At 50.5% G+C, this 27,906-nt stretch overlaps 3 protein-coding genes across 9 annotated transcripts; 2 read left to right on the top strand and 1 right to left on the bottom strand.

Moving 5' to 3' along the window:
* The first annotated feature begins 28 nt into the window (after positions 1-28).
* Positions 29-11,782, top strand: Acot8 (acyl-CoA thioesterase 8). Of its 3 annotated transcripts, none has more exons than XM_021155399.3 (6): positions 29-241; positions 1,751-1,887; positions 5,005-5,230; positions 8,628-8,785; positions 9,263-9,457; positions 11,540-11,782. In XM_021155399.3, exons 1-6 carry the CDS (start codon positions 114-116, stop codon positions 11,656-11,658), a joined length of 963 nt encoding a protein of 320 aa, XP_021011058.1. In that variant the 5' UTR covers positions 29-113; the 3' UTR covers positions 11,659-11,782. The 3 variants fall into 3 exon arrangements, with proteins under 3 accessions (XP_021011058.1, XP_029329864.1, XP_029329863.1); XM_029474004.2 differs by having other exon boundaries at positions 38-241; positions 9,263-9,360; XM_029474003.2 differs by lacking the exon at positions 1,751-1,887 and having other exon boundaries at positions 64-241.
* On the bottom strand, positions 8,406-18,886 carry Snx21 (sorting nexin family member 21). 5 transcript variants are annotated; one of them, XR_015045772.1, is made up of 4 exons: positions 18,344-18,886; positions 17,799-17,956; positions 11,523-12,836; positions 8,406-9,863 (listed from the first exon to the last, which is right to left on the bottom strand). XR_015045772.1 is itself a non-coding variant. In XM_021155398.3 (3 exons), the coding sequence occupies exons 1-3, from the start codon at positions 18,600-18,602 to the stop codon at positions 12,162-12,164; spliced, it is 1,092 nt and encodes a 363-aa protein (XP_021011057.1). In that variant the 5' UTR covers positions 18,603-18,886; the 3' UTR covers positions 10,789-12,161. The 5 variants fall into 5 exon arrangements, 3 of the variants coding, with proteins under 3 accessions (XP_021011057.1, XP_085688552.1, XP_085688547.1); XR_015045773.1 differs by lacking the exon at positions 8,406-9,863 and adding an exon at positions 10,789-10,964; XM_021155398.3 differs by lacking the exon at positions 8,406-9,863 and having other exon boundaries at positions 10,789-12,836.
* Positions 18,887-26,513: 7,627 nt separating this feature from the next.
* Tnnc2 (troponin C2, fast skeletal type) lies at positions 26,514-27,530 on the top strand. Its single transcript, XM_021156264.2, has 5 exons — positions 26,514-26,560; positions 26,648-26,791; positions 26,890-27,004; positions 27,127-27,263; positions 27,441-27,530. Exons 1-5 carry the CDS (start codon positions 26,551-26,553, stop codon positions 27,470-27,472), a joined length of 438 nt encoding a protein of 145 aa, XP_021011923.2. The 5' UTR covers positions 26,514-26,550; the 3' UTR covers positions 27,473-27,530.
* Positions 27,531-27,906: the final 376 nt, after the last annotated feature.

The raw sequence follows: 27,906 nt of genomic DNA on the forward strand, positions 1-27,906 counted from the left end.
TGCGTCTCGCTCCCCGGAGCCCTTGGGATTTCCGGCCCCTGGAGCGACCTTCCGGAAGCGCTGGGAGCCTATATAAGTTTCCGCGTTTCTCTCAACCGCAGCCAGCAGTGAAAATGTCAGCGCCAGAGGATCTGGGAGATGCTCATGGTGACGCCGACCGCGGCGACCTTTCCGGGGACCTCCGTAGTGTGCTGGTCACGAGCGTGCTCAACCTCGAGCCGCTAGATGAAGATCTCTACAGGTAGCCGGCAGCGCCTCTGAACTAGGCTCGCATCCCTCTTTCAGTATAGAGTCGCGATTACTGCCATCTCCCTGTGAACCTCAGTTCTGGGGTTAAGAGTTGGATGCAAGCTCTGCTGCAGTTAGAAGGCATGTCCCATCCTTGCTTCCTCTTCAGGAGGCGATCTGGAGGGGCGGGGGGGGGGGGAGTGTGTATGTGTGTGTGAGAGAGAGACAGAGACAGAGACTCAGCTACACCACAAGGCAGCTTAATCTGGTAGACTGTGTTTGTGTTCGTTTGTTCAAGCCATCCCTTAATGTCTGGTAAGTCATTACTTATCTTGAGGATGTTTTCTTCTAGGAATCACTGAAGTGGGTTTGTAACAATTTTTTGTTTTGTTTAGAGACAAGATGTCCTGGCTGACCTGGAATTCAATATATATATATGAATGGAGAGGAAGGGAGAGAGAAAGAGAGAGAGAGAGAGAATATGAATGAGAGAGGGTATATATATATATACACACACCAAGTTGGCTTGGAACCCACAGGGATTCACCTTCATTTGCCTCTTAAGCGCTGGCAGGAGTTCACCACCAGGTCTAGCTGCTTGTCTTGTTTTGTTTTGAGACAGGCTTTCTGTATAGCCCTCCCTGGCTAACCTGGAACTCTGTGTAGACCTGGCTGGCCTTGAGCTCACAGAGACCAGTGTATCTCTGTCTCCCAAGTCCTGGGCTCAAAGGTGTGTACCACCATGCCTGTTCAGTGACAGTTCTGAGCCATACAGCTCTTATGACTTTATCAGAAGCTATTGTTCTTCCAGCTAGGTAATTACTGTCTTGGGCCAGGAGCGCTTTTCAAATTGTTCTGTAAAGAAAAAACTGACAACCTCAGGACTGAGTGCTAGGACTCAGGGTTCGGACTGAGTGCTAGGACTCAGGGTTCAGGCTCCAGCACTGGGCAAGCCCTTTCACCTAGAAGGCTAGACTAATCTGCATTCAGTTTCACAACCTCAGACTTTTTTTTTTTTTTTTAAGGGAGTTATATGGGAAGTCTTGGAGCCCTTTTAGCTCTGAAACTAGTTCCTGGAAGAGCTGCCTTGTCATGGTTAAGGAGTGCCAGCAGCAAGCCTTCATCCACACAACCCAGCCCCAGATCTGTTTTTTGGAGTTTCTCATGTTTATTCAAGGCCTCAACAAACTTCTGGCCTCTCCCTTTCCCTGGTTTGGGGCGGGGAAGCTGTGGACTTGAGACCTCCCAGGGTTGGTAAGGGTTGAACTGTGTGGACAGGCTTCCTGTACTCTTGCTGTAAAACAAGGGAGCTAGCGCTTACATTCTGTGTGACTGAAGTCCACAGAAAGCTTGGGTAGACGTGAAGATGAAAGATTTGTGCGGTGATGTAAGAGATTCGAGAGCAGACTCGGTGGCCTCCCTCGGGTTCTGAAAAAGAACCCAAGTAACCTTAGGTCCTTTACTGGAGGCTTACGGAGTTCACAGCGCCCCTCAAGTCTTTTCCACTTTCCTCTCTCCACAGAGGAAGGCATTACTGGGTACCTACCTCCCAGCGGCTCTTTGGGGGTCAGATTATGGGCCAGGCCCTGGTGGCTGCAGCCAAGTCTGTGAGTGAAGACGTCCATGTCCACTCCCTGCACTGCTACTTTGTCCGGGCAGGTAAACCCCGCACCCTGGCGCCTTGCTTGCAGCCACACTTGGTAGCCCAGTGGTTATTTCTTCTTTCCTGGCTTTGAAGACTGACTCAAGGGAAGGAGAAGAATTAGCGAGGAGGATGAAGAAGGGGGAGAGAGAGATGATTCCCTGAAAGGTACCTAAGGGGCAGAGCATGCAGCTTAGTACTAGCACACTTGGCTAGCACCAGGAGGGGCCTGTATTCTATCTCAGGGACCAGAAAAAGCAGGGAGGGAGCCCATCACTTGGCTTTAGGTCTGCAACCTCAACAGTTTGGGAGGCTGGGACAGGATCTGGAAACAACCTGCATCCGTATCACACTCACTGAGACTCATTAAGTACATATTCTGATTCTTTTTTAAACTCTTTAAAAAAAAAAGATTTATATATGTGAATACACTGTAGCTGTCTTTAGACACTCCAGAAGAGGGCGTCAGATCCCATTGCAGATGGTTGTGAGCCACCACGTTGTTGCTGAGATTTGAACTCAGGACCTCTGGAGTAGCAGTCTGTGCTCTTAACCACTGAGCCACCTCTCCAGCTCCATATTCTGTTGAATGACATGGACCAATGCTTCTCTGCTCTCAGTGGGTCTTCCCTGGAGCTTTCTTGGTTGTTTGATTTGATTTTGAGATAGGGTCTCATTGTGTAGGCCTGGCTGGCCTCAGCCTTTATGACCTCAGGCCTGGCTCTGTTCCTTCTTCATTCTTTCTGCTTGCCTCTGCCTCCCAAGAGCTGGGATTAAGGGCATTTGCCACCATACCCAACCTTCCTTCGTTTATAAAAAATATGTATATGTATATATGTATTTGCTTAATTTTGAGGGATACATGTGTATATGTCTATGCCTAAATGAGCTCCACGCTGCTCTCCTGCTGTCAGAAGACGCAGTGGGTACGCAGGAGTTTGGAGTTACTAGGCCTTGTGAGCCACCATGTAGGCAGTAGGAACCAAACACGGGTCCTCTGAGCTCATGAGCACTTCACTGTCCTTGCTTTTGACAGGGTCTCACTATATAGCCTGGCTGGCCTGAAAATCACCATTCAAACCAGGGTGGCCTCGAACTCACAGTGCTCTGCCTGTCTCTGGCTCCTGAGTGTTTTGGAGTAAGGGCCTGCACCTCCATACCTGGCTCTCTTCATTCTTTATTCTCTTCTAGTGTCAAGACTGCTAAGTCTTCATAGGGCTGTAAACTGCTATTGGGATAGAAGGTAGGAGGTTTGGAAATTCATTTTCAGCTTTATAGTAATTAGCACAGTAATCTTGAATGAGGTTACCTTCTTTTGCTAAGATTGAGCTCATCTGTGAAACAGAGGGGAGGTGGGACCAGAGATGTTTCAGTAGGATCTCTTAGACTCTTCAAGCTCTGTGCTCAAGATACAGGGGACTTCTCATTGAAAACTCGTGGTCTGGGCTGGCGATGTAGTTCAGCACTTGCATGCTGCTTGCAGAGTGGTGGCCTCATGTGTCCCTTGCTGGCCTCAGGCTTGCTGTGTAGCCATGGATGTCTCTAACTAATGTTCTGATCTTCTTGCCTCCAGCTCCTTGGTGCTGGGATTATAGGTACCACCAAACCTTTGCTGCTCTGTAGAACCCAGGGTTTCCTTCATGTTAGGCAAGTCCTGTACCAACAGAACCTCGTCCCAGCCCAACCCTGGCCTTCTCATCCTGTGATTCTTTTAGCTTAGGAGATGCCCGACTGGGTTTTGTTTGTTTTTAAGCTAAATTACCAAGTCTTGCTTGGGATTCTAATCCTCCTGCCTCAACCTCCTGCATGTTGGCATTAGGGACTGGTGCCTAAATATATTAATTGGCTTTAGTTTTGATTCTAAAATCATGGACCACTTCATTTCAAAAGTAGAATAAGTTGCCAGCGCTTGGGAGGCAGAGGCAGGCGGATGCCTGGGAGTCGGCTGTTATCCTCTACAAAGTTGCAGGGCTACAGTGAGGTCCTGACTCAAATAAACTAATTCATTATTTAATTAAAAAAGAAAAAGAAGGAAAGAGAAGAAACAGTGTTCCAATCAGGCAGGCAGAAGAGGTTGGCATTTATTTATACACAGAGAAAGGCTAACTTGCACTGGTCATTTCAGTGACTCTTCGTGGGGCTGGAGGTGTATCCCAGTGGCAGGACACTTGTCTGAGCAGGCATGAGGGTGACCGACTCACCTTCTTCAGCCCCACACAGCCAGTTGGTTAATAACTGACAGCTTAACCGACAGCTCTCTTAATTTCACCAGTTTCTGACTGTACCAAGTGGAGAAAGTCAAATGTGTGTCCCTAACCAATCACTTAAGTGTCCCCTTCTCCACGGTTCACCTGCAGCTTCCGCAGGCCCACAGCCTCCAGTCCGGGCACACCCAGCACATTCCCTGATCCTCTGCTGTAGTCACGGCCCACTCTCATGCCTGTCTGGGTGTCTGCCAAAAGCACGTGACAGCCACATGTTGAGAAGTCTGTTGTTAAAAACGGAAAAAAAGCCGGGCGGTGGTGGCGCACGCCTTTGATCCCAGCACTTGGGAGGCAGAGGCAGGTGGATTTCTGAGTTTGAGGCCAGCCTGGTCTACAAAGTGAGTTCCAGGACAGCCAGGGCTATACAGAGAAAAACCCTGTCTCGAAAAACCAAAAAAAAAAAAAAAAAAACAGAAAAAAGATGGATGGTATGGTAGTTCACACCTGTAATTCTAGCATCTGCGAGGCAGCGGCAAGAGGATCTGGGTTCCAGGCTAGCCTAGGCTATAGAGTTAAACCCTATCTCAAAACAACAAGAGCCGGGCGTGGTGGCCCATGCCTTTAATCCCAGCACTTGGGAGGCAGAGACAGGCGGATTTCTGAGTTTGAGGCCAGCCTGGTCTACAGAGTGAGTTCCAGGACAACCAGGGCTATACAGAGGAACCCTGTCTCAAAAAAAAAAAAAAAAAAAACCAAAAAAACCCCCCAAAAAACCAAAAACAACCAAAACAACAACAACAGCAAAGACCCCAGCCAACCAACCAAGACATCAGGATGAGTAGAGCACAGGTGGCTGTTTGACTAACTGATGACGACGAGGATGGCCCGTGGATTTACTTAGGGTCACTGTACCCCTTATGCCCACTGCAGGGGACCCGAAGGTGCCAGTGCTGTACCACGTGGAGAGGACACGGACAGGAGCCAGCTTCTCGGTGCGCGCCGTGAAGGCCGTGCAGCATGGCAAGGCCATCTTCATCTGCCAGGCCTCCTTCCAGCAGATGCAACCCAGCCCGCTGCAGCACCAGTTCTCCATGCCCTCTGTGCCCCCGCCAGAAGAGCTGCTGGACCACGAGGCCCTCATTGACCAGTACTTAAGGTGAGGCCTGCGGACTCCGGAGAGGTGGGTTTTGTTGTTGTTCTTCAGTTTTTATGGTTTTATGGATGGGACCCCAGGATCCTAGTGTGCACTAGGTGTGCTCTACCACCGAGCCACACTCCAGACCTTAAGACATGCACTACTTTGACCTATAGTAAAAACCACAGTTAGGCCGGGCAGTGGTGGCGCACACGCCTTTAATCCCAGCACTTGGGAGGCAGAGGCAGGCGGATTTCTGAGTTCGAGGACAGCCAGGGCTACACAGAGAAACCTTGTCTCGAAAAAAAAACCAAAAAAAAAAAACCCCAAAAAACAAAAAAATCCACAGTTAGGCCCCAGGCATAATCTGCATTCCTGTAGAGACAGGCAAGTCTGTGAGAGTTCCAAGTTAGCCTGGTCTACATGGGGAGTCCCAGCCATCCAGCTCTATGTAGAGAGACCGTGCCTTTAAATAAAAAAGAAGACAGTACTAAGATGACTCGGTTTAGATACATTCTGATTATTTCTATACTATTCTCCATTTCCTTTTAAAAAATTAGTATTGTGTGTGATGAGTTTGTGTCTGCATGTGCATTCCACAGCATACGGAGGATGTGTGTGGCGTGTATGTCTGTGCACGTGCATGCCACAGCAGATGAGGACGGAGAATGACTGTGTGGGGCCTGCTCTCTTTTCTACCTTTACCTGGGCTCGGAGGATGGAACCCAGGTCCTCAGGCCTGCATGCCATCTCGCCTGCCCGCTCTTTATTTTTAAATGTATTTATGTATTTGTTTAAATATAGGAGTGCTCTGTCTGCATGCACACCTACATGCCAGAAGAGGGCATCAGATCCCTTTATAGGTGGTTGTGAGCCACCATGTGGTTCCTGAGACTTGAACTCTTGACCTCTGGAAGAGCAACCAGTGCTCTTAACCGCTGAGCCATCTCTCCAATCCACGTTTTTATTTTAATTAGTGTGTGTTGTATGAAGTCATGGGTCTCATTTTGACAGCTTCATGCATGTGTCTACTGTATTTTTATTATATGTCCCTATTATATGTCCCCACATTACCTCTCTCGCCCCCTTCTTCATACAGTCCCAGGGCAGTGTTTTTAAGCTCTGGCTCCTTTTCATGAGTGGGCCAGGGAGCCTCTAAGTAGGTCTTGAGTATAAACTAGATACCAGCACTTGGGAGGCAGAGACAGATGGATCTCTGAGAGTCCCAGTTTAGCTAGGGCTACATGAGACCCTATCTCAAAAACATGGGGGTGGTCTGAAGAAATGGCTCAGCCATTAAGAGCACTTGCTACTCTTGCAAAGTGTGGTGGTCTGGGAGGTATACTCTGATAGAGCGTGTGCATAGCATGCCCAGGACTCTAGATTCATTATCTGCAATACTGCATGCACATATATATCTATATGCATATATAGATATATATGTATACAGAAATGTATTTTATATACAGTATATAGAAGCAAAAAAAAGGAGATATTAGAACCCAGTGCATCTAGGGCAAGAGGCCTCTGAGCCACTTCAGTTTCAGTGTTAGCACATGTGCATGTGGGATCATAATGCAAAGCTTTGGGCAGAGCTTTACACTCAGCCAGCACAGGCAAGGGGTAGCTTTATTGTTATTAAAATATTGGTTGGGGCCAGTGAGATGGCAGCCATCTCACTGGAAGAGGTGCTTGCTATACAAGTCTGATGAGCTGGGTTCAATCCCTGGAGCCCATGTAAAGGTGGGAGTAGAGAACTGACTCCACAGGTTGTCTCTGACTTTCACATACATGCTATAGAACACGCACATGCTCTTTGTACCTGCCCATAATAAATGAAATGAGATATTTTAAAAATTGACCCTTGGTTCAATTCTCAGTTCTTGAATGCAACAGTAAACGATTGAATCCAACAGTGAACGGCTGTTACAACCACTTGGTAAATAACTGGCCACCTCCAGTCCTGGGCTGCTGCCCTCCCTGCTTCAGGCCTATGGTGCAGCAGCTTTGGAGTTAACGCATAGCAGAATGAGGCCCTCCTCTGGGACCTTGCTGCAGAACGTGGCCCGCTGCTCAGTATCTTCACTTTAGTGTCTTCTCAATATTTTGACTCTTCCTTGGTAACATATTTCTCACTGAGATCACAATGAATAAAGTTTGAATTAAGTTTCGACTCTGGATCTAGACACAGACACACACGGAATCTGGCCAGGGTCTGTGCCTCTGTTAGTACCTACCTGCTATGGGACCTTCCACCCCCAACCTCGCATGGTCCTAGATTCTTCATACGGGAGCAGTCGTTTCTCCAGCTGTGTTGCTTGTGTTGGATACTGGGGTGGCAGCAGCAGGGCATGAGGGATGGGTGTGGGTTCAGAAGACTGAATGGCCAGGATTCAGGTCTAGACTCTGTCTCTGATAGTTGTGTGAGTTTGAGCCAATGCTTACCCACTTAAATCCATACATTTGGTTATGACTTGAGCTAATCATAACTCCCACCTCAAGGTTGCTTTGAGAATTCAGTAAGAGGTGTATGGGCACTTAGCTATGTAGGGGTGTGTGAGGCTTCGTGTGTGCAGAAATAAAAATAATGTATTATTGCTAAAGGAGCCTGAATTCAGGACTGTGCTCCTCAATAAGGTAGTACCTGACCCTATAGGCTACCTTAAGCTTATGAAATAGAACGAACAGTTCTTTTGTGTGTGTGGTGCTAGGGATCAAATTCCCCAGGGCTTGGTGCATGCTAGGCTGGCTCCTCATCCCACACCCCTCATTGATCTTGTTCTCTGGGTACAGCAGCCACGTTGCAGGTTCTCAGTCTCATGTGGCTAGTGGCTGCCACCGTGGACAGTACAGATGAACAGTCCACCAGACTGATGGGTGGGAGCGGCAGAGCCTACTAAGTACTGAGGGTTCCATGGAAGTGGTGTCATCCGGCACAGTGCTTCCGACTGCTTAGAGAATGCAGGCACATCAGGAGGTCTCTGGATGTCCACAGTGATGAAGTGGTTAGATACATGAACTGCCTGATACCAGATCTCCCTTCGTGCTCTGAGCAAGCCACCTGGGTTCCTGTGCTCATCTCTTACCAGTTGACCACACTTGTCATGTGAGGTTGTGTCAGGGCTTGAGTTGTGGTCGTGTGCAGTGCTTGGATCAGTGCCTAGGCCTTAGCTGTGTCTGTTTGCTATGAGACAGGTCACATTATTACTGTCATGTTTCAGGAGAGAAAAATCGGCTCAGAGAGATGACTAACTTGCCCAAGGCGGAAGGGACAGGGAAGGGGATTCATAGACTATATTGTTCTGTCAGCACCATGAGGAGGCTTTGCAAAGCCCCCATGGCAAATGGTGAGGATCAGAGGGGCAGGAGAGAGACGCCCCACCTCCCTGGATGTCCTTGTTCCTGTGTTTACTTCCAGGGACCCTAACCTTCACAAGAAGTATCGAGTGGGGCTGAACCGAGTTGCTGCCCTGGAGGTACCTATTGAGATCAAGGTGGTGAACCCACCCACCCTGACCCAGCTGCAGGCACTGGAGCCCAAACAGATGTTCTGGGTGCGTGCCCGGGGCTACATTGGTAAGATGACCCACGATTCGGAGGAATGCAGTTCAGGAGTCTAGGCCTTGCCACACTCATTGTCCTCTGTGGCTTGGCTATACCACTCTCTCTTTGGCCTGTTTCCTAATCTCTTACCAGAGCCCTTACCCTTTAACATGAGAACCATTGTTGGACCTTTCTGGGGAGAAGCAAGCTACCATGCTGATATTCTTACCTAAGTCGGCAGTTAACAATGGATGTCTTTGTGCAAATTGGTTCCAGGACCAGAGAGAGCAGCTGGGGGTGAGAGACTTGGGAAGAACGGGTTTACATTTAACTTAGATCTGTCCTCTCTTAGTCCTTCTTTATCCTTACACACAAAGCCCCTACCTGGGTCAGGTGCCCTTGCACAACGACTCATTTGTGTATGGCAGCCCCCTTCTCCCCCACCTCCCTGCAGGCCCTGAGCTGGAAAAGCCAGGAGCCCAGGGCTGATGGGATTGGGACCTGTTGCAGGGGAAGGCGACATCAAGATGCATTGCTGTGTGGCTGCTTATATCTCTGACTACGCCTTCCTGGGTACAGCACTGCTGCCCCACCAGTCCAAGTATAAGGTGAACTTTATGGCGTCGCTGGACCACTCCATGTGGTTTCACGCCCCATTCCGAGCCGACCACTGGATGCTGTACGAGTGTGAGAGCCCCTGGGCTGGTGAGTGTGGGCCCCGGGTCCGTGTCCGTGTGATGGGAGGGAACCTGCTTGGTTTTTGGATGATGCTGCCTCTCGCCACTTCCTGGGGCTGCTGCACAGGCTTCTTGCACTGCGGCCCCTCTTGGTATTTGTACAGTCCTCAAAAATTTAGGAACATCCAGGAACGATTGACTTTATCTGCGACCAGTACAGGTGGCCAGACACCTTTAGATCCCCATGTGAACTTGGGCAAATCCGTTTTGAAGCTTTTTCTGGTTTTGTTTTTTGAAACCAACCAGAGTCTCATGTGCCCTTGCTGGTCGTGAGCTCTGTATGGAGTGGAGTCCAGCCTTGAATTCATGCTCCTCCTGGCTCCACGTCCCAAGTGCTGGGAGCCACTGTATTCCTGCTTCTCGGTTTTTTTCATCTGAATAAATAGGCTTATGTTAGACTGTACCATCTAAACCCCATAAGCCACCAGACTGCCACTAGAGGGAGCTGTTTCTAAGCAGATTGCATTGTGTCCCCGCAGGTCCTGGAGCAGGTCAAGCAAAGTGCCTGGCCTTTTTTTAGACAGTCTCGTGTATCTTAGGTTAGCCTTGAGCTCACTCTGTAACTGAAGGTGATTGCTGCTACCTGATCCTCCTGCCTCCTCCTGAGTGCGGGGATCAAATCCAAGCACCTTGTATGCTAGGCAAGCACCCTGTTAACTGAGTTACAGCCTCAGAAAACTGGGTTTTTGGCTTTTTTTTGGGGGGGGGTTTGAGACAGGGTTTCTCTGTCTCTGTATAGCCCTGGCTGTCCTGGAACTCACTTTGTAGACCAGGCTGGCCTCAAACTCAGGTGTTGGGATTAAAGGCATGCACCACCACACCTGGCAGTTTTTTGGTCTTTTTTTGAGACAGGGTTTCTGTGTAGCCCTGGCTGTCCTGAACTCACTCTGTAGACCAGGTTGACCTCGAGCTCAGAAATCCACCTGCCCTTGCCTCCCGAGTGCTGGGATTAAACACTGCCCAGCATGACTTTGGTTTTTCAAGATAGGTTTTCTCTGTAGCTCTGGCTTGCTTGGAACCTGCTTCTGTAGACCAGGCTGGCCTTGAACTTACAGGGATCCATCTGCCTCTGCATCTTGAGTGTTGAGATTAAATGTGTGCACTGCCACCACCTGGCTATAAACTGTATTTCTAAGGAGCTCCCTGAGTGATTCTGTGAGTTAGCACAGTGGGGCAGGGCACTGTGGTCTGTAGGGGCACCACTTCTAGATGCTCCTTGTAGGGGACAGAGAGAAACCCAGACTCCACAAAGTCTCCTGTTAGAACCTGGCTTCTTTTATAATGAAGTACACTTCAAAGGAAGAAAAGCTTTGCTTTATAAACGGATGAAACTTAAGCAGCTCCTTATCGTCAGGATGGAGTACGGACACCATCGCTGCACAGGATTCATGACCTTGAAGTTAGGACACTCGGTCAGCTTTGGCCTGATCCTCCGGGCCGAGTTCCTGAGCCTAGTTGTACTTTAGTATCATTGTCTGGAAAACAGGACAGGGAGTGACGCTCACACCCTGTGGCTAAAGCAGACCTCAGTGGGCTCTGCTGTGTCACCTGAAGTTAGCCTCCTGAGGATAACTGGACCAGGCTCAGAGCCACCAAGGGAAAGATAGAGAAAGGAGGCCACACACTTTGAGGGCTCTAGATCCTCTCAGGTGCACCCTCCCCGTTGTGGTGGTGTGGGTGAATTACCAGCTGGGAGGACTTGGCTTCCTGTGTCAGAAAGGAAAGAATGGGATTCTGACAAGTGGCCAGAGATGTGGCAGTCTGCTTGGCCAAGCCTTTGGAGACTTGTCAGAGCCCCTCTGTGATCTTTTTGAGAAGTGAGCAGATACTACGTGAAAGTGCTTTTAAACCATCAAGTGGTGCTGGGGTGTGGGGATCCCCCCAACCCCCAGCGACTATAATAGGCTCACACAGGGGCACTTGGCACTTTGGAATCATGATGTTCCAGTGTGCGGTTGTATGGGGGCAGCTCTGCCCTGTGTCAGGTCCTTTGCAGGCAAAGCACGCTTGTGCTGAAGCAGGGGCCATCTCACCTTCTCCTTGCTTACAGGTGGCTCTCGAGGGCTGGTGCATGGGCGGCTGTGGCGTCGGGATGGGGTCCTTGCTGTGACCTGTGCCCAGGAGGGTGTGATCCGATTGAAGCCTCAGGTGTCAAAGAGTAAGCTATAGTCAAGGATGCCTGGCTCGGCCTGGGGCTAAAAGGACTTTGCACTGCCATTTCTGAGGCAGGGGTCACAGTTGAGAGCTGGGCTTCCTGCCTCTTACATACAATAAAGAGATTGCTAACACTGGAGTAGCTGACCTTTAATAGAACTACAGCCCTCCCCATGCCTCTGACTTCAGGACTACAGTCGCAGTCCCCAGCCCCTCACCAAACTGTTTCACTGGTTTAGAGGCCCATGGAAACAGAGACATACTGATTCTGACCTTGGCCACAGCCTCCAGCTGTGGTAGGCTGAAGAGCCTGTGCCAAGGCTTCCTCCTGGTGTCATCCTAGGGTAACCCCAGCCAAAGCCTGCTCGGGGTCCTGTCTGGCATAATAAAGTTCCTCTCAGTCTACTGCAGACTCTTTCTGGAACTACTATTGGGGCTCCCAGTTGCTGTGTCCTCAGCCCCTGTCCCCTAACCTGGGGCAGCCTGTCTCCTAGGCATGGCCTTAAGACAGGAGGAAGTTAGTCCAGCACCTCTTTGATGAGCAGCTCCTTGAGGCTGGGCGGTGGGGTAGAGGTAAGGCCTGCTTCCTGTAGTGCCTGAAGCTGGGCCTCCGACTGCCGTTTGTCCAGGCCCAGGCGCCAGGAGAGCCGGACATGGGCCTCAAGAAAGGGTGCCAGGAAAGGATGGGGTCTCTTGTCCCCCAGCAGCTGCAGGGCCTTCTCACTGCAGGCTCGGGCTTCGCCGGGATCCTCCAGCTCCTGATGGCACACGGCCAGCCCAGCCAGAGTCAACAGGGGACGGTCTGGGCCAGAAGGGGTGCCCAACTGGGTCTGCAGCTGCCAGGCGTTGGCCCACAATGCCAGAGCCTCACGATAAAGACCAGTGCAGGTGAGGCTCTGTGCCCGCCGCAACTCTGGCAGCACAAAGAAGTCCTGCAGGTCCGGAGCTTGGCGTAGCTCTGGCACTGCCTGCAGGTGGCCCAAAAACTGTTCAAAGGCCCTGCTGCGACGGGCAATGGTTTCTGCAGTAAAGTTCCGGCGCAGGCGCTTACGGGGAAAGGCGATGGCAGACATGGGGCCCCGGAATTGCCGCTGCAGGTTTCTGTGCAGCCGCTCAAAGTCCGAGTATCGGCGAGAGATCTGGGCTGGCTGGCGATCTGGTGGCCCTGGGCCCATCACGGCGAGGGTGTAGAGCTGTAGGAAGGGTGGATGTCAGGGCTGATGTAAAACCTCCGTGGGTCTCTTCCCTCCCTCCCGTCCATACTCCGGGCTCTGCTCTTCCACCTCACCTCTTCTGAGACTGGCTAGGAGGAAGCTGCAGAGCTGACCTTACCTTACCTGAGGCTCCTCTGAAATGACCCAGGCCCAAGGCAGCATGGGGGGAAAAAGACAGAAATGAGTTTCAATGTCTGGGGCTGCCACCATGTTACTGCTCTGGGAAATGCCCAGCCCCTAGGGAGTTAGTTGTTGGGAAAGCCTTAGGAAAGCCAGGAGTGACCTGAAACCCAGACCCCTCTTTTGGGCGTCTGAGCCTTCTGAGAGCCAGCTAGGAACTATGTGCCACTCTGGATACATTACTGGCCAAGCTCGTTCAAACCAGACCAAAGGATGGGTCTTCAGACAGCCTCAGTAGCAAAAATGACGAGTTTGCTGGACTGGGACTCATGTAACCTCAAGTCAGCCTCCTTCCTGTGACTCAGGCAGACAGGATCTCAGATGCTCCCGTGCTCTGGTTAGAAGTCCCTAGGCTAAGGTCACTGTTTGCTCAGGGATGCCCTGCTTTGGTGCTCAGGGTGTCTAGGTGTCGCACACACACTGGAGTGCACTGCATCAGAAACAGGTGGTTCCTGATGCTCTCGGATCCCTTTCTGGTTTTGTCCCTCGAGACAGTCTCACCGTGTAGCCCATGATGGCCTCTAATTCACAATCTGACACAGCCTCCTGAACGGTAGGATTAAAGGAATGTAACACCATGCCCAGTCTCTTCAATTCTTTAATTCTTTTTTTTGTTGTTGTTTTTGTTTTGGGTTCTCTCTCTCTCTCTCTCTCTCTCTCTCTCTCTCTCTCTCTCTCTCTCTGTGTGTTGTTGTTGTGTTTGGACACACACCCGAGTCTGATGCCATAGTTTACAAATGGAGGTTAGAGGAAACATTTCAGGATTCTGTTTTCCTCTTCCATCATGAGATTTGAGGACAGCTCAGGTCATCGGGTCATGACAAGTGCTGGGCTATTTAGTTTGGCAAGACGGTGTTTTGGTTTTTGAGAGAGTCTCCTGGGTCCTGGCTGACCTCAAGCTTGTTCTGTAGTCAAGTGCTGACACTACAGGATTACCCAACCACACCCAGTGTATGCAGACTGGGGGATGGAAGCCAGAGCTTTCTGTGTGCCAGCCAGGCACTCTACCAACAAAGCAAGCCACACCGCCAGCCCTCTGCAGTAATCCAAGGTCTCTGTAGCCCAGGCTAGCCTTGAACTTTTGGTGTTCCTCTTGCCTTAGCTCCAAGGGTTGGGATTACAGGCATGAGGCACCATGAATGGCTTGCTCGCTCGTTTCCTTCCTTCCTTCCTTCCTGACTTCCTTCCACCATGGGTTCTGGGGGTTAAACTCAGGTTGTCAGGCAAACACATTTTCTGGCTGAGCCTTTTCCCTGGCCCACTAGCAGCTTTCTCAAGGAAACCAAAGGCTATAATGATTCCTGCTTGGTAAACACTAACCAGGATGCCTACAAAGTGTCCCCACAGATCCGAGATCCAAAGTAAGGATCAGTTAGGACTAATGAGGATTGATGACAGTTTAAATGGGGGACCTGCAAGGGTCCACATTAGAGGGCTACCCAGCATATGCACACATTCCCCCCGAGTATATCCAGTAGGACTGCCAATAGTCCCGTTATTCCACTTAGGTTTGCCTGGTGTTTCATTTTTTGAAGATTCACAGTGCGTTAAAACAACAAAACCCACTTCACACCCATCCGCCCTGGATTGTTCAAACATACAGACTAGATACTGTTTCCTTTCTTTTTTTTTCCCCAGGCTGGCTTTGAACTCCTGATCTTCATGCCTCCATCTCCCAAGTACTGGACAAACACCCACCTGCCAGGCCTCGCTCTTTTCTTGTTTTTCTACAACCCTAAGAAAAGGTGTTTTCCACAGGACACACTGTAGGAAGAGCTGCTCTGCATCAGTCTTTTAGGTATATAAGTTGATTTTTAAAATGCTAACATGCTTATTCTTAAAGAATTTTATGTACATATAAAACTACTTTGAGGGCTGGTGAGATGGCTCAGTGGTTAAGAGCGCCGGCTGCTCTTCCAAAGGTCCCGAGTTCAAAGCCCAGAAACCACATGGTGACTCACAACCATCCGTAACGAAATCTGACACCCTCTTCTGGAGTATTTGAGGACAGCTACAGTGTACTTACATATAATAAATAAATAAATCTAAAAAAAAAAAAAAAAGCAAATCTAAAAAAAAAAAAACCAAAAAAAAACCTACTTTGATTATATTTATTGCTCACTCTTCCCTTCTATTTTTATTTTTAAATTTTTGCCAAAGACCATTTCCTATCCGCATAGGTAACAGTGGTTGTGGTTGTTGGGCCTCGGCTGTAGGTCAGTGACCACGGTCTTCCTAACTTGTGTGAGGCCATGGGTTCCATTGCAGTAGCACAGCATGGTGTGACTGCTGTTCTGTCAACTGCCTCGTGCTGGACCACACATCTCCATCCTGCTGTCACTTAACCATCAACAGCCCTGCAAGGTTGGTCTCTGGTCTCTGTCAGCTGAGGAAGCAGGCTCCAAGAGGGAGTGAAGGGCACCACACTGGCTCAGAGACCAGATGCTAAAGCCGTTACTCTTGACCTCCAGGGGAAGAAATATGGAGACATGGGATGCCCACTGTATGGAGGAGGAAGCTTCATTTTCTAGACACAGGAGAGGACAGAAGATGGCCCCTGCCGCCCCCCCCCCCTTAAGGCTTTTCAACTAGGTCTCCTGAGTCACGCACATTCCTTTCTGAGAGAGCGGTTCTTTGTTGACTGACCCTTGGTATCTCCTTCCTGTGCATGACCCCTTACCCACCTCTGAGCTCTGGAACATTGCCACTTAAGACTGGACCGTCAGGGGCTAGGAGTGTGTAGGTGGTGGTGCAGCATCTACTCAGCATGCATGGGATTTGATGCTTAACAAGATCTAAAGCCTGCATCACCTCTCCCTGAACAAAGTGGAACAGTCATGGGTGTGGTCCTTGTTACTAACAGCAACAGAGAAGGGTGGAGGGACCCAGATGCGGGCCAGGCCTCCAGGGCCCCTGGCCTGCTGAATCAGAGGTAGAAGAGGGGAGGGACAAGCTGGGAGTTGTCACTGCCAGGGCAGACCAGGACCAGCTAGCTCAGATGGGTTTCAGACCTGAAGGGGGCAGAACCCGGTAGATCTCTGTCTCTCTGCCAGTCTCTCCCCTTCACACAGCAAGGGAAACAGGGACTCTAGGCCTGGCTCCAGACTGCTCTCTACTCCTTAGCCCTGATGGTGCTGGAGGTGGGAATGCTGGAGAGCAGGTTCACCAGGAGGGTTGCAGCAGGCTCTCCATACCTGACATTGCCAATCTAAAGTTAAATAACAATACAGGCTGAATATCCCTCATCCAAGATCAGAAATCAATAGTTCAGATTTTGGAATATTTGCATATATATATATGTGTGTGTGTGTGTGTGTGTGTAAACACACACATATGTATATACACATGTATATGTACATATGTGTATATATACACACATATGTATATACACATGTATATGTACATATGTGTATATATACACACATATATATGTATATATGTGTATATATATATATATATACATGTCTTCCAGGAGACTCCTGTCCACCGAGCATTCATTACATCTTCTAAACTCGAATTGCTGATGCATTTTATGGCTTTGAGCTTCTGTAGCTGAGACTGATCTTGAACCCTTGACTCGACTCCCCTTTCAAGCGCTGGGCCCACAGGTATGAGCCACCACCACACCCATTTATGCAGAGCTGAACCAGCGCTCCTGTCCACCGAGCATTCATTACATCTTCTAAACTCGAATTTCTGATGAACTTTATGGACACAGCCCGAAGGCAGTTTGGCTTTTGTTTGTTTTGAGACATGCATGGTTTTCCGTAGCCCAAGCTGGTCTCGCTTAGTATCCGGACTGCCCTTAAACTGACACATTTGCTCTACTTCCCAAACGCACGAGCACACTCAGCTCCGGGTAATTTCCTATCATTTCCTGGGTTTGGGATAAAGCTCAGAGGTCTGCAGCACTATAAACAGCTACTATATCAATGAGATACATTACAATTTGTTGTTTGGCTTTTTTTTTTTTTTTTGAGACAGAATCTAAATATGTAGCTGTAGTTAGCCTTGAACTTGGGGGGCAGTCTTATTGCTTCAGCCTTTCAAGTCCCTGTGCAATATTTTTTAAATGGGCCTACATTTTGCACACATATCAAGTGAAGTTAGAAGTTAGGTGTGGAATTTTCCACTTGCGGCCTCACGTGGGCACTCAAATGCTTCAGATTTTCAAGCATTTCAGATTGGGGAATTTGACACTATACAGCTACCGTTTTAATCTATCACAGTGCCAGACAATGCTAAGGTTTCCCTGCACCTGGCTTCATTTACCTCCTATTATAATCCCATGTATTGCCTATTGCTCAAAAGAGGAAACTGGGGGCCACTGAGGTCACAGAACCCACCCAAGGGGAAGCCACTGGTAAACACAGGGGATGTGATCAAGGCTGATCTGGATCCAAAGCCCATTTCCTTAATCCTGACCCATGTCACTGGGTCTCAACACTGTGTCCTGCTGCGGTTGACAAAAACCCACAGGGTACAGAAAGAAACACACATCAGTTCTCTTAACCTCAAGATTAGGACAGGAGGCAACTCCTAAGGCCACATTCTCAGTTTTAGAGAAACTAAGTCATTTGCCTGAGGACTTGTTCAGTTGACAGCCATCTTCTCATCTGGTCTCAGTTCCCCCAGGTGTAAAATAAGGACATCCATTTATAACTGCATGGCCACGACCCCCGCCCCCAAATCTGTGCTATTCCCTTTCTTTCAGCTAGACGTCTAGCCTCGCTGCTCAAGGGTTCCTGGAACCTCACTCACCACGTACTTGGAGGGAGGGTCTTTGACAACATTGGCGCTGGTCACCTCAAAGAGCAGCCTCTGTGGAACTAGGGTGTTTCGAGACTTTTTCCAGAAATCCTGCAGCTGGCGGGCCAGGAGTTGACTGCTCCGTTGTCCATCAGGTGGGGGACTTCGTTCTGCACAAGCACATGACCCGTCATTATGGGGCTGGCTAGCTCCAGAGTTAACGTAAACAAAATGCCATGACCTCATTCACGGGAGCGAGATGTGCTTCACCCCAGCGCCTGGCTTACAGTGGATGCTAAACCTCCACCCGAAGCAGCTAGCACACCCTACGTTTGTTTCCCTGGTCCTGTGCATTTAATATCTACAAAAAAACCCGAGATGGTGTGATTCCCATAGTGTTGTGAGTCAAGGTCACACAGCCAAAACCGTGTCTGGGAGAGCTTATAGTGTCAATAGTTTCAGAGAGAGAACTCAGAGCCCCCAGGATGCCCTCGGACCGCGTCCAGCGGGGAGGCCTAACCGAGCCCCGGGGTTCCTGTCTGTCCTCCCGCACTCGCCTGCGTCTTCTCCCGATGCCCCGTCTCCAGAGGGCGGCGAGTCGAGGCCCGCCTCGTCGTCCTCGTCTTCGTCGTCAGGGTCATCCTCCGCACTGGTGAAGCTGAGGGTGCCACTCAGGCGGGAGGACAGGCCCTCGGCGTCATCGTCCTCCAGCTCTGAGCTCTCAGGGAACTGCTCGGCCTCTGGGCCCGCCGCCGCCTCCCCGGGGCCATCGCTGGCCAGGGCGTGTCGCAGCCGGTGTAGGAGCCGCGAGGCCATGGCACCCAGGGGGGAGCGCGCCACGCTGGGTCCAGGGCTGAAGAGGGAGGGGACCCCCGCCCGGAGAGGGGCCCGGGGGCGTGTCAGGGGCGTGGCACAAGAGGCCACGCCCACGAGCCGCGGCCGCGGGGGACGTGCGGGAGGCCGGCCTCTGCCCTGTTCCTCCCGCAGGCCGGGACGCGCCTCCACCCACCGCGTCCCAAGTGCGTTCGGGGCGGGCTCCCGGGATTTGGTGCAGCAGCCCGGCGGATTTAAGAGGCTCTCCGCCCAGGCAGCTCACGGCGCCGCCTCGCTGCTTCCTGCCGCCGCTCCGCCCCCGCGCCCCCAGCTCCCTCTCCGGGAGCTGTTAGAATCCCAAGCCGCTGCTTGCGAGAGGGACACGAAGGGCAGCCGGGCGGGCCAAGGCTTCCCCCCGAAACCCAGCCGGATCGTGGTGGCCGCGCCCCCTCTTGGACTCGCCCACCCCTCCCGGTCTCCCGGGGCAGCCCCAAGCTTTACCCCTAATCTCCATACAGTGCCATGTAACTTTACAGTGTAATTTCGCGGCATTTGGGAGCTCGGCCCTCCCTTGAGTGAAGCTTGAAATCCGGTTTCGTCCAGCCTAGGTTTTCTCATATGAAACAAGAATACTAATGCTCATACTAAATTTTCAGCTCTTGTAAGAACCCCAGTCCGGTGCCTGTGTGAGAGACCTAGCCCTTCCTAGTTTCGTTTGAACTTCACCTGGGGGGAAGTAGTCAAACAGGAAAACATCCAGAGAGGCTGTTACATGTTCAAGGTTGCACAGTTTGTCAGAGATCTCTAGTGTGGGAGCTCTTGAGCCGATTTATTTTCCCACGCGTGCGGGGTTGGTTGGGTAATCTCTATAACTCTCTTGGAGAACTGTAGTTTATCTTTTACTGCAGGGTAGCAGTAGTCAGGAAAATGATTGCTGATCCCTGTCCCAAGGCTTACATGTCAGACCTAGCAGGCAGATTTGGCTAGTTAGACAATAAAACAAGTTATCTCAAAGGACAGGTGTGGTGCTACTGTGGTTCATGCCATTAATCCTAGCCCTGGCTCTCGGGGGGCAAAGGTAGGAGGATCATTGTGAGTTCAAGGACAGCCTGGTTTACTGTTGAGGTCCAGGACTAAATTAGAGACCCTGCCTCAAAATTAAGTATCTCAGACAGTATATCCGATCCCCTTTTAGGGCATGGGAGAAGGATGGAGGATATATTCTTGAACGGAAAGACCTTCCTGGCCTTTACTGAACAGAAGGGTCTCAGTTTTTAGCACTCATGGTGTCTTGTAAGTATTTCATACACTGTCACATGTCAGTCTCAGAGGATGAAGTTACAGTAATGACTCTTTTTTTTAAACGATTTATTTATTTCATATATGTGGTTATACTGTCGCTGTCTTCAGACACAGCAGAAAATGGCATTGGATGACCATTACAGATGGTTGCTGGGAATTGAACTTAGGACCTATGGAAGAGCAGTCAGTGCTCTTAGCCATCTCTCCAGCCCCTCCCTCTCTTTAATGGTTCGTTTTTAATATGAGGAAACTAAGGCTGAGACTGGAAAGATGGTTTAGTGGTTAAGGGTGTGTATTTAGAAGAACTCTGGTGGAAGACCAGAGCTCGGTTTTCAGTACCCAAACTGGCAGTTATAGGCGCCCTCTTCTGGCCTCCAAAGGTTCCTGCACACATTTACACAAAACCCAAACACAAATACACATAATTAAAAACAGAATAACTCTTTGAAAAAAGCCAGGTGTGGTGGTGCACACTTTTAATCCCAGCACTCGGGATGCAGACAGGTGGCTCTCTATGAATTCAAGAGCAGCCTGGTCTGCATAGTGAGTTCTAGGTCAACCACGGTCACATAGTGAAACCCAGAGAGAAAAGGAGAAATGCTCCCGTGTGGCAGAAAGTAGGGGAGCTGGGACTTAAGCTCGTTGGTTATTTGAAGTTCTGACTACCCTGCATTTGCAGACTGTGAGGACAAAAGAGGCACCACTTATTTATTTCTACTATTGGCTGATTACTAACTTTTCCTTTGGTATATGCCACGCAAGTCTGGGTGCACAGCCCTCAGGTCAGCCAGGCATGACCATGCACACCTGTAACTCTAGAACTTGGGAGGCTTCGGCAGAAGGATCAGGAGTTCAAGACCTACCTCAAAACAGCAAGTAAATAAACAGGAAGAAAAGAAGGGGAAAAGAGCTGGTGTTCATAGCAGTAGGGCTAGAAATCTGGTCTGTCTTATCAGGCATGATGGCCAGCATGCTTGCAATTGTGGCACTTGGAAGGCTGAGGCAGGAGAAAGCTAGAGGGCACCGGGTAGTGGTGGCCCACGCCTTTAATCCCAGCATTTGGGAGGCAGAGGCAGGCAGATTTCTGAGTTCGAGGCCAGCCTGGTCTACAGAGTGAGTTCTAGGACAGCCGGGGCTATACAGAGAAACCCTGTCTCAAAAAAGCAAACCAAACCAAACCAAAAAACCCCCCCAAAAGAAAAAACAAACAAACAAAAAACCCAAACCAACCAAACAAAAACAACCCAAAACCAAAAAAAAAAAAAAAAAAAAAGAGGGCAACTCGAACTATGTAGTGAGTCCCTGCTTCAAAAGAAAGGAAGGAAGGAAGAAAGGAAGGAAGGAAGGAAAGAAAGACATCTTCCCAAACCCCCAAAATAAGTAAGCCAGTGAGATCAGTGGGTAAAGATGCCCTCCAGGAAGCCTGACAACCTGAGTCCAACCCCAAGGGCCCAGATGGCGAAGGGAGAGAACCAACTCCTTGCCAGTTGTCCTCCGACTGCCACAGATGCACTGTGGTGTTCCAGCGTGTGTATGTGCACATTCATGCGCTCGCGCGTGCATGTGTGTGTGTGTGTGTGCATATGCAGACACAGAGAGAGACAGACAGAGAGACAGAGCACTCCTAACACCATTAATGCATCAGTGAAAGTAATAGACTACTTTTAAAAACTTTTGTATATAATTTGTGTGTGTGTGTGTGGGCGGGTGGGTTTGGTGTAGTGTACCCATGTGTATGCACGGAGGTCACATGTTACCTGGAACTCATTTGTTTAGCCAGTGAGCACCAGGGATCTACTAGACTCCACTTCTGCCCTGTCACTCCTCGAGCTGCTGGGTTTATGGTCCCGAGTGACTAACGAGAACCTGAATCCAAGTCCCCATGCTTGTGTGGCCAGTACTTCACAGAGAAAGCCATCCCCGTCACCTTCTTTCTTTTTTTTTCTAAGATATATCCAAGGCTGGCATCGAACCCCTTATGCAGCTGAAGCTGGCCTCGAATTCTTACCTCCTATCTTCCAGCTCCTATCTTCTTACCTCCTCCTTCCAGCTACCACGCTGGGGATTTGTTTGTTTGCTTGTTTATATTGTAATTGTGTGACTGTGGGCTCACACGTGACATGGTGCAAGTGTGGAGGTCCGAGGACACCTTTTGGAAGCACTTCTCCCTGAACCACAGAGCTGAGGTGTAGGGGAGAAGGGATACAGGAGGAAGAGATTTGAAAGTTGAGGAAGGTGGTAGGGAGTGTCTAAGATATGGAAAGTCCCACTAGTCCTGAAGGGTGGTGTTTGGGGCAGTATTTAGGTGGGACCAGAGCGGAGCAGCATGCAAGGCGAGAAGAGAGGTTGAAATGAAAAGCTGAAGCAGTTTGGCTGCACGTTGGGCCTTGGTTCTTATTCGTTTCACCAAATAAACACAGGAACAAACCGGGGAGGGATGTTGCTAAGGCTTGTCTCCCATTTGCTGCACAGGCAAGCGATCCCAGTGTGCCCTGTCCTAGCTGGACTCCCCTGAGTGTCATGCCTTGATCCTCTGCCTGGCAGGGGGAGGCCTTATTTAGCCTGGCCTGGCTCCTCTGAGCTTTCTTGGGAATGTCTATATATAGGGGAAGAGCGCAGCCCAGTTGCCACTGTCCATCTGCCTTCCTTGGACTCTGGTCCACCCCTCCCTGGCCCTGGACTCCATTTTCTTTCTGTTGATTTAGCGACTGTCCACGAGCCTTGCCTACCTCACTGTTTAGCCTGGACCCTCAGGGTGTGTTTCCTTTGGACTCTCTCTGCTCTCCACTTTCACTCTACAGAGGATTAGCTAAACTCTAGGTGGGGGGAGCTGTCCCCTTTCATATTTTCATAACTATATGTATACCTATGAATATTTCATGTATAAGCTCACACCCAAACCCCAGGGGTTTCACATTAGAAATACAAACTGAGGTAACGACATTGCTGACTGAGCTTTTTGCTGTCTGGCGCGCTGGCGGCATGGCTCAGTGGCTAGACTGCTCACCTGTCCTGCATGCAGCTCTGCTTTCAACTCTCAGTATCAGATAAAACAAGGCATGGTGGTGTTTGTAAAACCCCAGCATCTGGAAGAGAGAGAGAGGCAGGAGACTCAGGAGTTCAAGGTCCTCCCCAGCGACATAGTGAGTTTGAGGCCAGCCTGAGTTACATGAGACCCTGTCTCAAAGAAATATCAATCCTCTAAGTCACAGCAAACAGGCCACTCACACTCTAAACCTAATTTTATAGTGGCAGGAAGAATTCTAGGCATACAATATCTCGGACAAAAACAAAAAAAACAAAAAACAAAAAAACCTCTTGCTGTCTTTATTATTTAGAGGACCGTGTTCTTACCAAAAAGTGGGCCCTGAACGCCTTTCCCCTGGCTGAGCAGACCTGGAGAGAAACTTTCTCCAGTGCTCATTTCTCCTCACAATGTGAACCTCACTCTCGTTACTCTGAACGCTTCTAGGTGGGTCCCCAGAGGCATGCTTGTCCGAATTTTCCCACCATGAAGTTAGGTAAGAATTGCCAAGGCTTGGGGCTGGCGAGATGGCTCAGTGGTTAAGAGCGCCGACCGAAGGTCCCGAGTTCAAATCCCAGCAACCACATGGTGGCTTACAACCATCTGTAACGAAATCTGATTCCCTCTTCTGGAGTATTTGAGGACAACTACAGTGTACTTACATATAATAAATAAATAAATCTTTAAAAAAAAAAAAAAGAATTGCCAAGTCTTGCCAGGCGTGGTGGCACATGCCTTTAATCCCAGCACTTGGGAGGCAGAGGCAGGCGGATTTCTGAGTTCGAGGCCAGCCTGGTCTACAAAGTGAGTTCCAGAACAGCCAGGACTACACAGAGAAACCCTGTCTTGAAACCTCCCCCCACACCCCCCCCCCAAAAAAAAAGAATTGCCAAGGCTGCAGCTCAGTGCTCAAGAGCACTTGCTGCTCTTCCAGAAGACCGTGGTTCAGTTCCTAGCACCCACGTGGTGGCTCCCAACCGTGGGATCTGGTGTCTCCTTCCGGCCTCTTTGGGCCCTAGGCATACACATGACACACAGACATATGCGCAGACAGAACATCCATACACATTAAGAAAATTACGTTTAAAAAGATTCACCAGGGCTGGGGATGTAGCTCAGTGGGTAGAGTACTTTATAACATGCACAAGGCTGAGGCTTGAATTCCCACCCAGCGCTACAATCTAGCATGCCTATAGTCTCGGTGAATCACTTGAACCCAGGAGCTGGAAGGCGGCTCACTTGACAGGGCAGACTCGAGTTAAACAAGGCTTGGTGGTACATGCCTGTAGATCCCAGCACTCTGGAGGCGGAAGTAGGGGGATTAGAACCTCAAGGTTAACATCGGCTACATAAGGGGTTCAAGGCCGGTCTGCAATATATGAGCTCTGGCCTCCAAAGTGCGGGGAAAAAATTCCTCTATGGACTGTATGGCTTCTGCTGTAGTCAGACGGGGGTAATAATAGTTACCTTCATGGGATGAATAGTAGATGAGATCACGGAATCAAGATGCTCAGCGTAGTGTGGGCACAGGTTGTGGGAGTTCAATACATGGTGTCACTAGCTCAATGCTATGCATCACTTCCCCTAGGCACCCAGCACAAGCTAGGTGACTTAGTCATCTGGGCTCATGGTTGCCATTTCTATCTTGGAGGAAGGTGCGCCTTGAGGGCCCTCACCATTCGCCCACATTCCCGTGGCTCAGGGGGAGAACAGAGTTGTGAATGAATGAATTTTGGACGTCAAGCCTGGGCTCTTCCCATTCTGCTGTGCTCTCTTTCTGGACATCCTCCCCCATATTGGAACATGTGTGCTGGGGTGGGGTGGGGGGGAGGAGCTCCCCTAAGACAGTGGAGCAGGGCGGGGCCCTCTTCCTAAGAATCCAGGAGAACGTCAGAGAGTGCCACCTGCTCTGAAGCTTAAATTTCCCTGCAAAGGGCCTTGGCTAAATTAGGTAATGGGCTAGGACTCTAGGAGGGGAGGGGCTTGCTGCCCCCTGCATCTGATTGGTCAGGGTATCCAGTTCTGGGGAGGAGGGAGGAGGGAAGAGAGGATGCCCCTACAAATCCTGGGGGCTAGAGAGATCTGGGGCACCTTTGGGTGGTGGAGTGCGGAGGAGACAACCCACAGCAGAGGAGTCCCAGTCGCCAGCAACCATGGTAAGGACAAGAAGGGTCTTCACACTTTTGCCCCCAGGCTGCTTCTAGGCCCCTCTCTGTCCTAGAACTGTGTGCTCTGTGGGCAGGAATATGGACAGCTGAAGGTGGAAGGGTTGCCAGCACTCAAGTCCTGTAAAGGCCATGACTTCTCTTGGGTGGGGAGAGCTGGCCAGGATAGTCCAGGAATCGATCTTCAACGTTTATGAGTTCCTGGCCACCTTGAGGCTGGCAACAGTGCTATTGTGCAGCCAGAGCTGTGTGGAAAGGTCTTAGTCTGTCCGCTCCCACGGAGAGATGGAGAGCACGAGGGCAGAAAAGTCACCCAGCAAGGTAGACACAGAGTAGGCTTCAGAGGCCCAGCCACGCCCGTGGCAACCCAAGAAGGAAAGAATCCTGAGGATGATGGTTGGTAGGGTGGGTGCCCCGCCAGCACTAGAGCCTCTGACCAGCCACAGAGGGGGTCTGATCTGGACCGGCCATTTTCTTCTGTGTACCCCTCCTACTTGACTTGAAGAAGTAATTGGACTCCAGAGACCAGCTGCCATGGCCCATGCCCAACTAAAAATAGCCTATCCTCCTGGATCAGGCCAAGGGCCGGAGGAGGGAAGGAGGAACTGGGCCAGCTGGCTGAAGGATGTCTTGGGACTCGTCACCCCTTCCTCACCATCCCGAGTCCAAAGCCCTGACCCAGATGGCCTGGCTTGGATGTGTCCCGGAGAAATTCACAGAAATCTTACTTACGTGCTCGCTCACATGTGGCGTGCCAGGCCAACCTGAGCTACATAGCAAGACTCTCTAAACACCAAAGCCAGAACGTTGAAATGGAACAAAGGTTTTTTTTTTTTTTTTTTTTTTTTTTTCACACCAAGGCAAGGCCCCATCACATTTGACATCAAGAGAGGTGTTTACGCCGATGACCGAGTGGGAAGTCTTGCCTCTGAGAATGGTCTGAGGCAAAGCTGCCCATCTCTTCTTGTGGTCTCAGCCGTCCAAGCGCTTGGCAGATGTTCTGTGACTTTTGCATTCCGTTATTTAGTTGAGGACAAATATTCATTGACCAACTGGTCAAGTCCCAGGCAGCATTAGGAGACAGGGAAGCTAAAAATATCACCCGTGAATGGCACTAGCATACTCAAGCCCTCTCTCAATCCTGATTTCATATTATCCCTACAAACTCACAGGAAGAGTGACTTGCCAAAGGTCACTGTTGGGATGGGGGTTCCCCGACTCTCTGAAGAAACTGTGGGTATAAGCTGTGTCCCCTTGGCACTGGGGATGGACACCAACAGGTACCTGGGAGGTACTGTTGGTTTGGAGTAGTTCTGGAGGGCCCAGGGGCTCTTCCTAATGCAAGAGGGGGATAGGGAGGCTGAAGCTGGGGTGAGAGTCTGCCCTTCTGTGCTCTGATTCTCTCTGCTTTCTACAGACGGACCAACAGGCTGAGGCCAGGTCCTACCTCAGCGAGGAGATGATTGCTGGTGAGTAGAGCTAGCCATTGGGAGAGATTCAGTGTGAGGCTGACAATCCAACTGGCCTCACCATCGCTCCTCCTGTTTCCCCGCTAGAGTTCAAGGCTGCCTTTGACATGTTTGATGCTGATGGCGGTGGGGACATCAGCGTTAAAGAGTTGGGCACCGTGATGAGGATGCTAGGGCAGACACCCACCAAAGAGGAATTGGATGCCATCATCGAGGAGGTGGACGAGGATGGTGAGTTGGGCTCCTCCAGGGCAGGGGACCAGGAGGAGAGAGGCTCAGGGCACCGTGGGCTAAGCAGACCCCACATCCACCAACCCCGCTCCTTGCAGGCAGCGGTACTATCGACTTTGAAGAGTTCTTGGTCATGATGGTGCGCCAGATGAAAGAGGATGCGAAGGGGAAGAGCGAAGAGGAACTGGCTGAGTGCTTCCGCATCTTTGACAGGTGCGTGGGGCTTCCGGGATCCTGGACCTGGGAGCAGATGGAGCCCGTGGGCCTGAAGCGAAGGAGAAGACTGGTCAGGGTGAGGTTGACCCTGTGTCCTTCTCTGTCCTTCCCTCCCAAAGGAACGCAGATGGCTACATTGATGCTGAGGAGCTAGCTGAGATTTTCCGGGCTTCTGGGGAGCATGTGACAGAAGAGGAGATCGAATCCCTGATGAAGGATGGTGATAAAAACAACGATGGCCGCATTGACTTCGATGGTGAGGGCCAGCTGGTGCTCTTGGCTTTGTGGGTGGGGCTGGGAATAGACTAAATTCCTTCTCACTCTATTGAGGGTCCATAGAATGCTCCCCCAGCTTAGTGCAATTTACCCATTAACGAGTAGTCACCCCCTGTGCCCTGAATGGTACGCCTGACCTCATCCCTCTTCTCCACAGAGTTTCTGAAGATGATGGAGGGCGTTCAGTAAGGAGCCGGTCTTTGTTCGTGTCCATCCAGACTGCAGGTCCCCTGGCCGAGGGCAGCTCCACCTTTGCTTTCCCTGCCCCACACGGGAAAGGCTGCTCCTTTGGACTCTGTGACTGGAAGAAATAAAAGTTGACAATGTAAAGCTGGCCTGACCTACTGATTGAGGGCAAGGGATCTTAGGGACTGCCTGGCACAGAGCGGTGCCCCGAGCAGCTGGTTATGAAAAGAAGGAGGGGCCACAGGAGCCCGGAGGCTTGGGCGGCAGAGAGCTGGGCGGACCTCGCAGGTTCGCAGCCGGCTACCAGCAGCTGGAGCTGGCAGTGGGCAACTGGACAAATGGTCCACCCTTGCACTTGGCGCTGGAAGAGGGATGTCCCAAGGTGAGCCGGCCGCCTGTCACCTGGGACGGATAGGGTGAGAGTGTGCGGAAGCTGG

This window comes from Mus caroli, unplaced genomic scaffold (assembly GCF_978045245.1).
Source record: "Mus caroli unplaced genomic scaffold, Mus_caroli_1 scaffold_2, whole genome shotgun sequence".
Taxonomy (NCBI): domain Eukaryota; kingdom Metazoa; phylum Chordata; class Mammalia; order Rodentia; family Muridae; genus Mus; species Mus caroli.

Coding starts and splice junctions, on each gene's coding strand:
- Acot8 (XM_021155399.3), top strand. CDS start 114: ATGTCAGCGCCAGAGGATCTGGGAGATGCTCATGGTGACGCCGACCGC. Junction 1,888..5,004: donor CTGCTACTTTGTCCGGGCAG/GTAAACCCCGCA, acceptor TGCCCACTGCAG/GGGACCCGAAGGTGCCAGTG. Junction 9,458..11,539: donor GTGTGAGAGCCCCTGGGCTG/GTGAGTGTGGGC, acceptor CCTTGCTTACAG/GTGGCTCTCGAGGGCTGGTG.
- Snx21 (XM_021155398.3), bottom strand. CDS start 18,602: ATGGCCTCGCGGCTCCTACACCGGCTGCGACACGCCCTGGCCAGCGAT. Junction 17,957..18,343: donor GGCATCGGGAGAAGACGCAG/GCGAGTGCGGGA, acceptor GTGCTTGTGCAG/AACGAAGTCCCCCACCTGAT. Junction 12,837..17,798: donor ACCCTCCCTCCAAGTACGTG/GTGAGTGAGGTT, acceptor CCCTTCCTACAG/CTCTACACCCTCGCCGTGAT.
- Tnnc2 (XM_021156264.2), top strand. Junction 26,792..26,889: donor CGAGGAGGTGGACGAGGATG/GTGAGTTGGGCT, acceptor CGCTCCTTGCAG/GCAGCGGTACTATCGACTTT. Junction 27,005..27,126: donor TGCTTCCGCATCTTTGACAG/GTGCGTGGGGCT, acceptor TCCCTCCCAAAG/GAACGCAGATGGCTACATTG.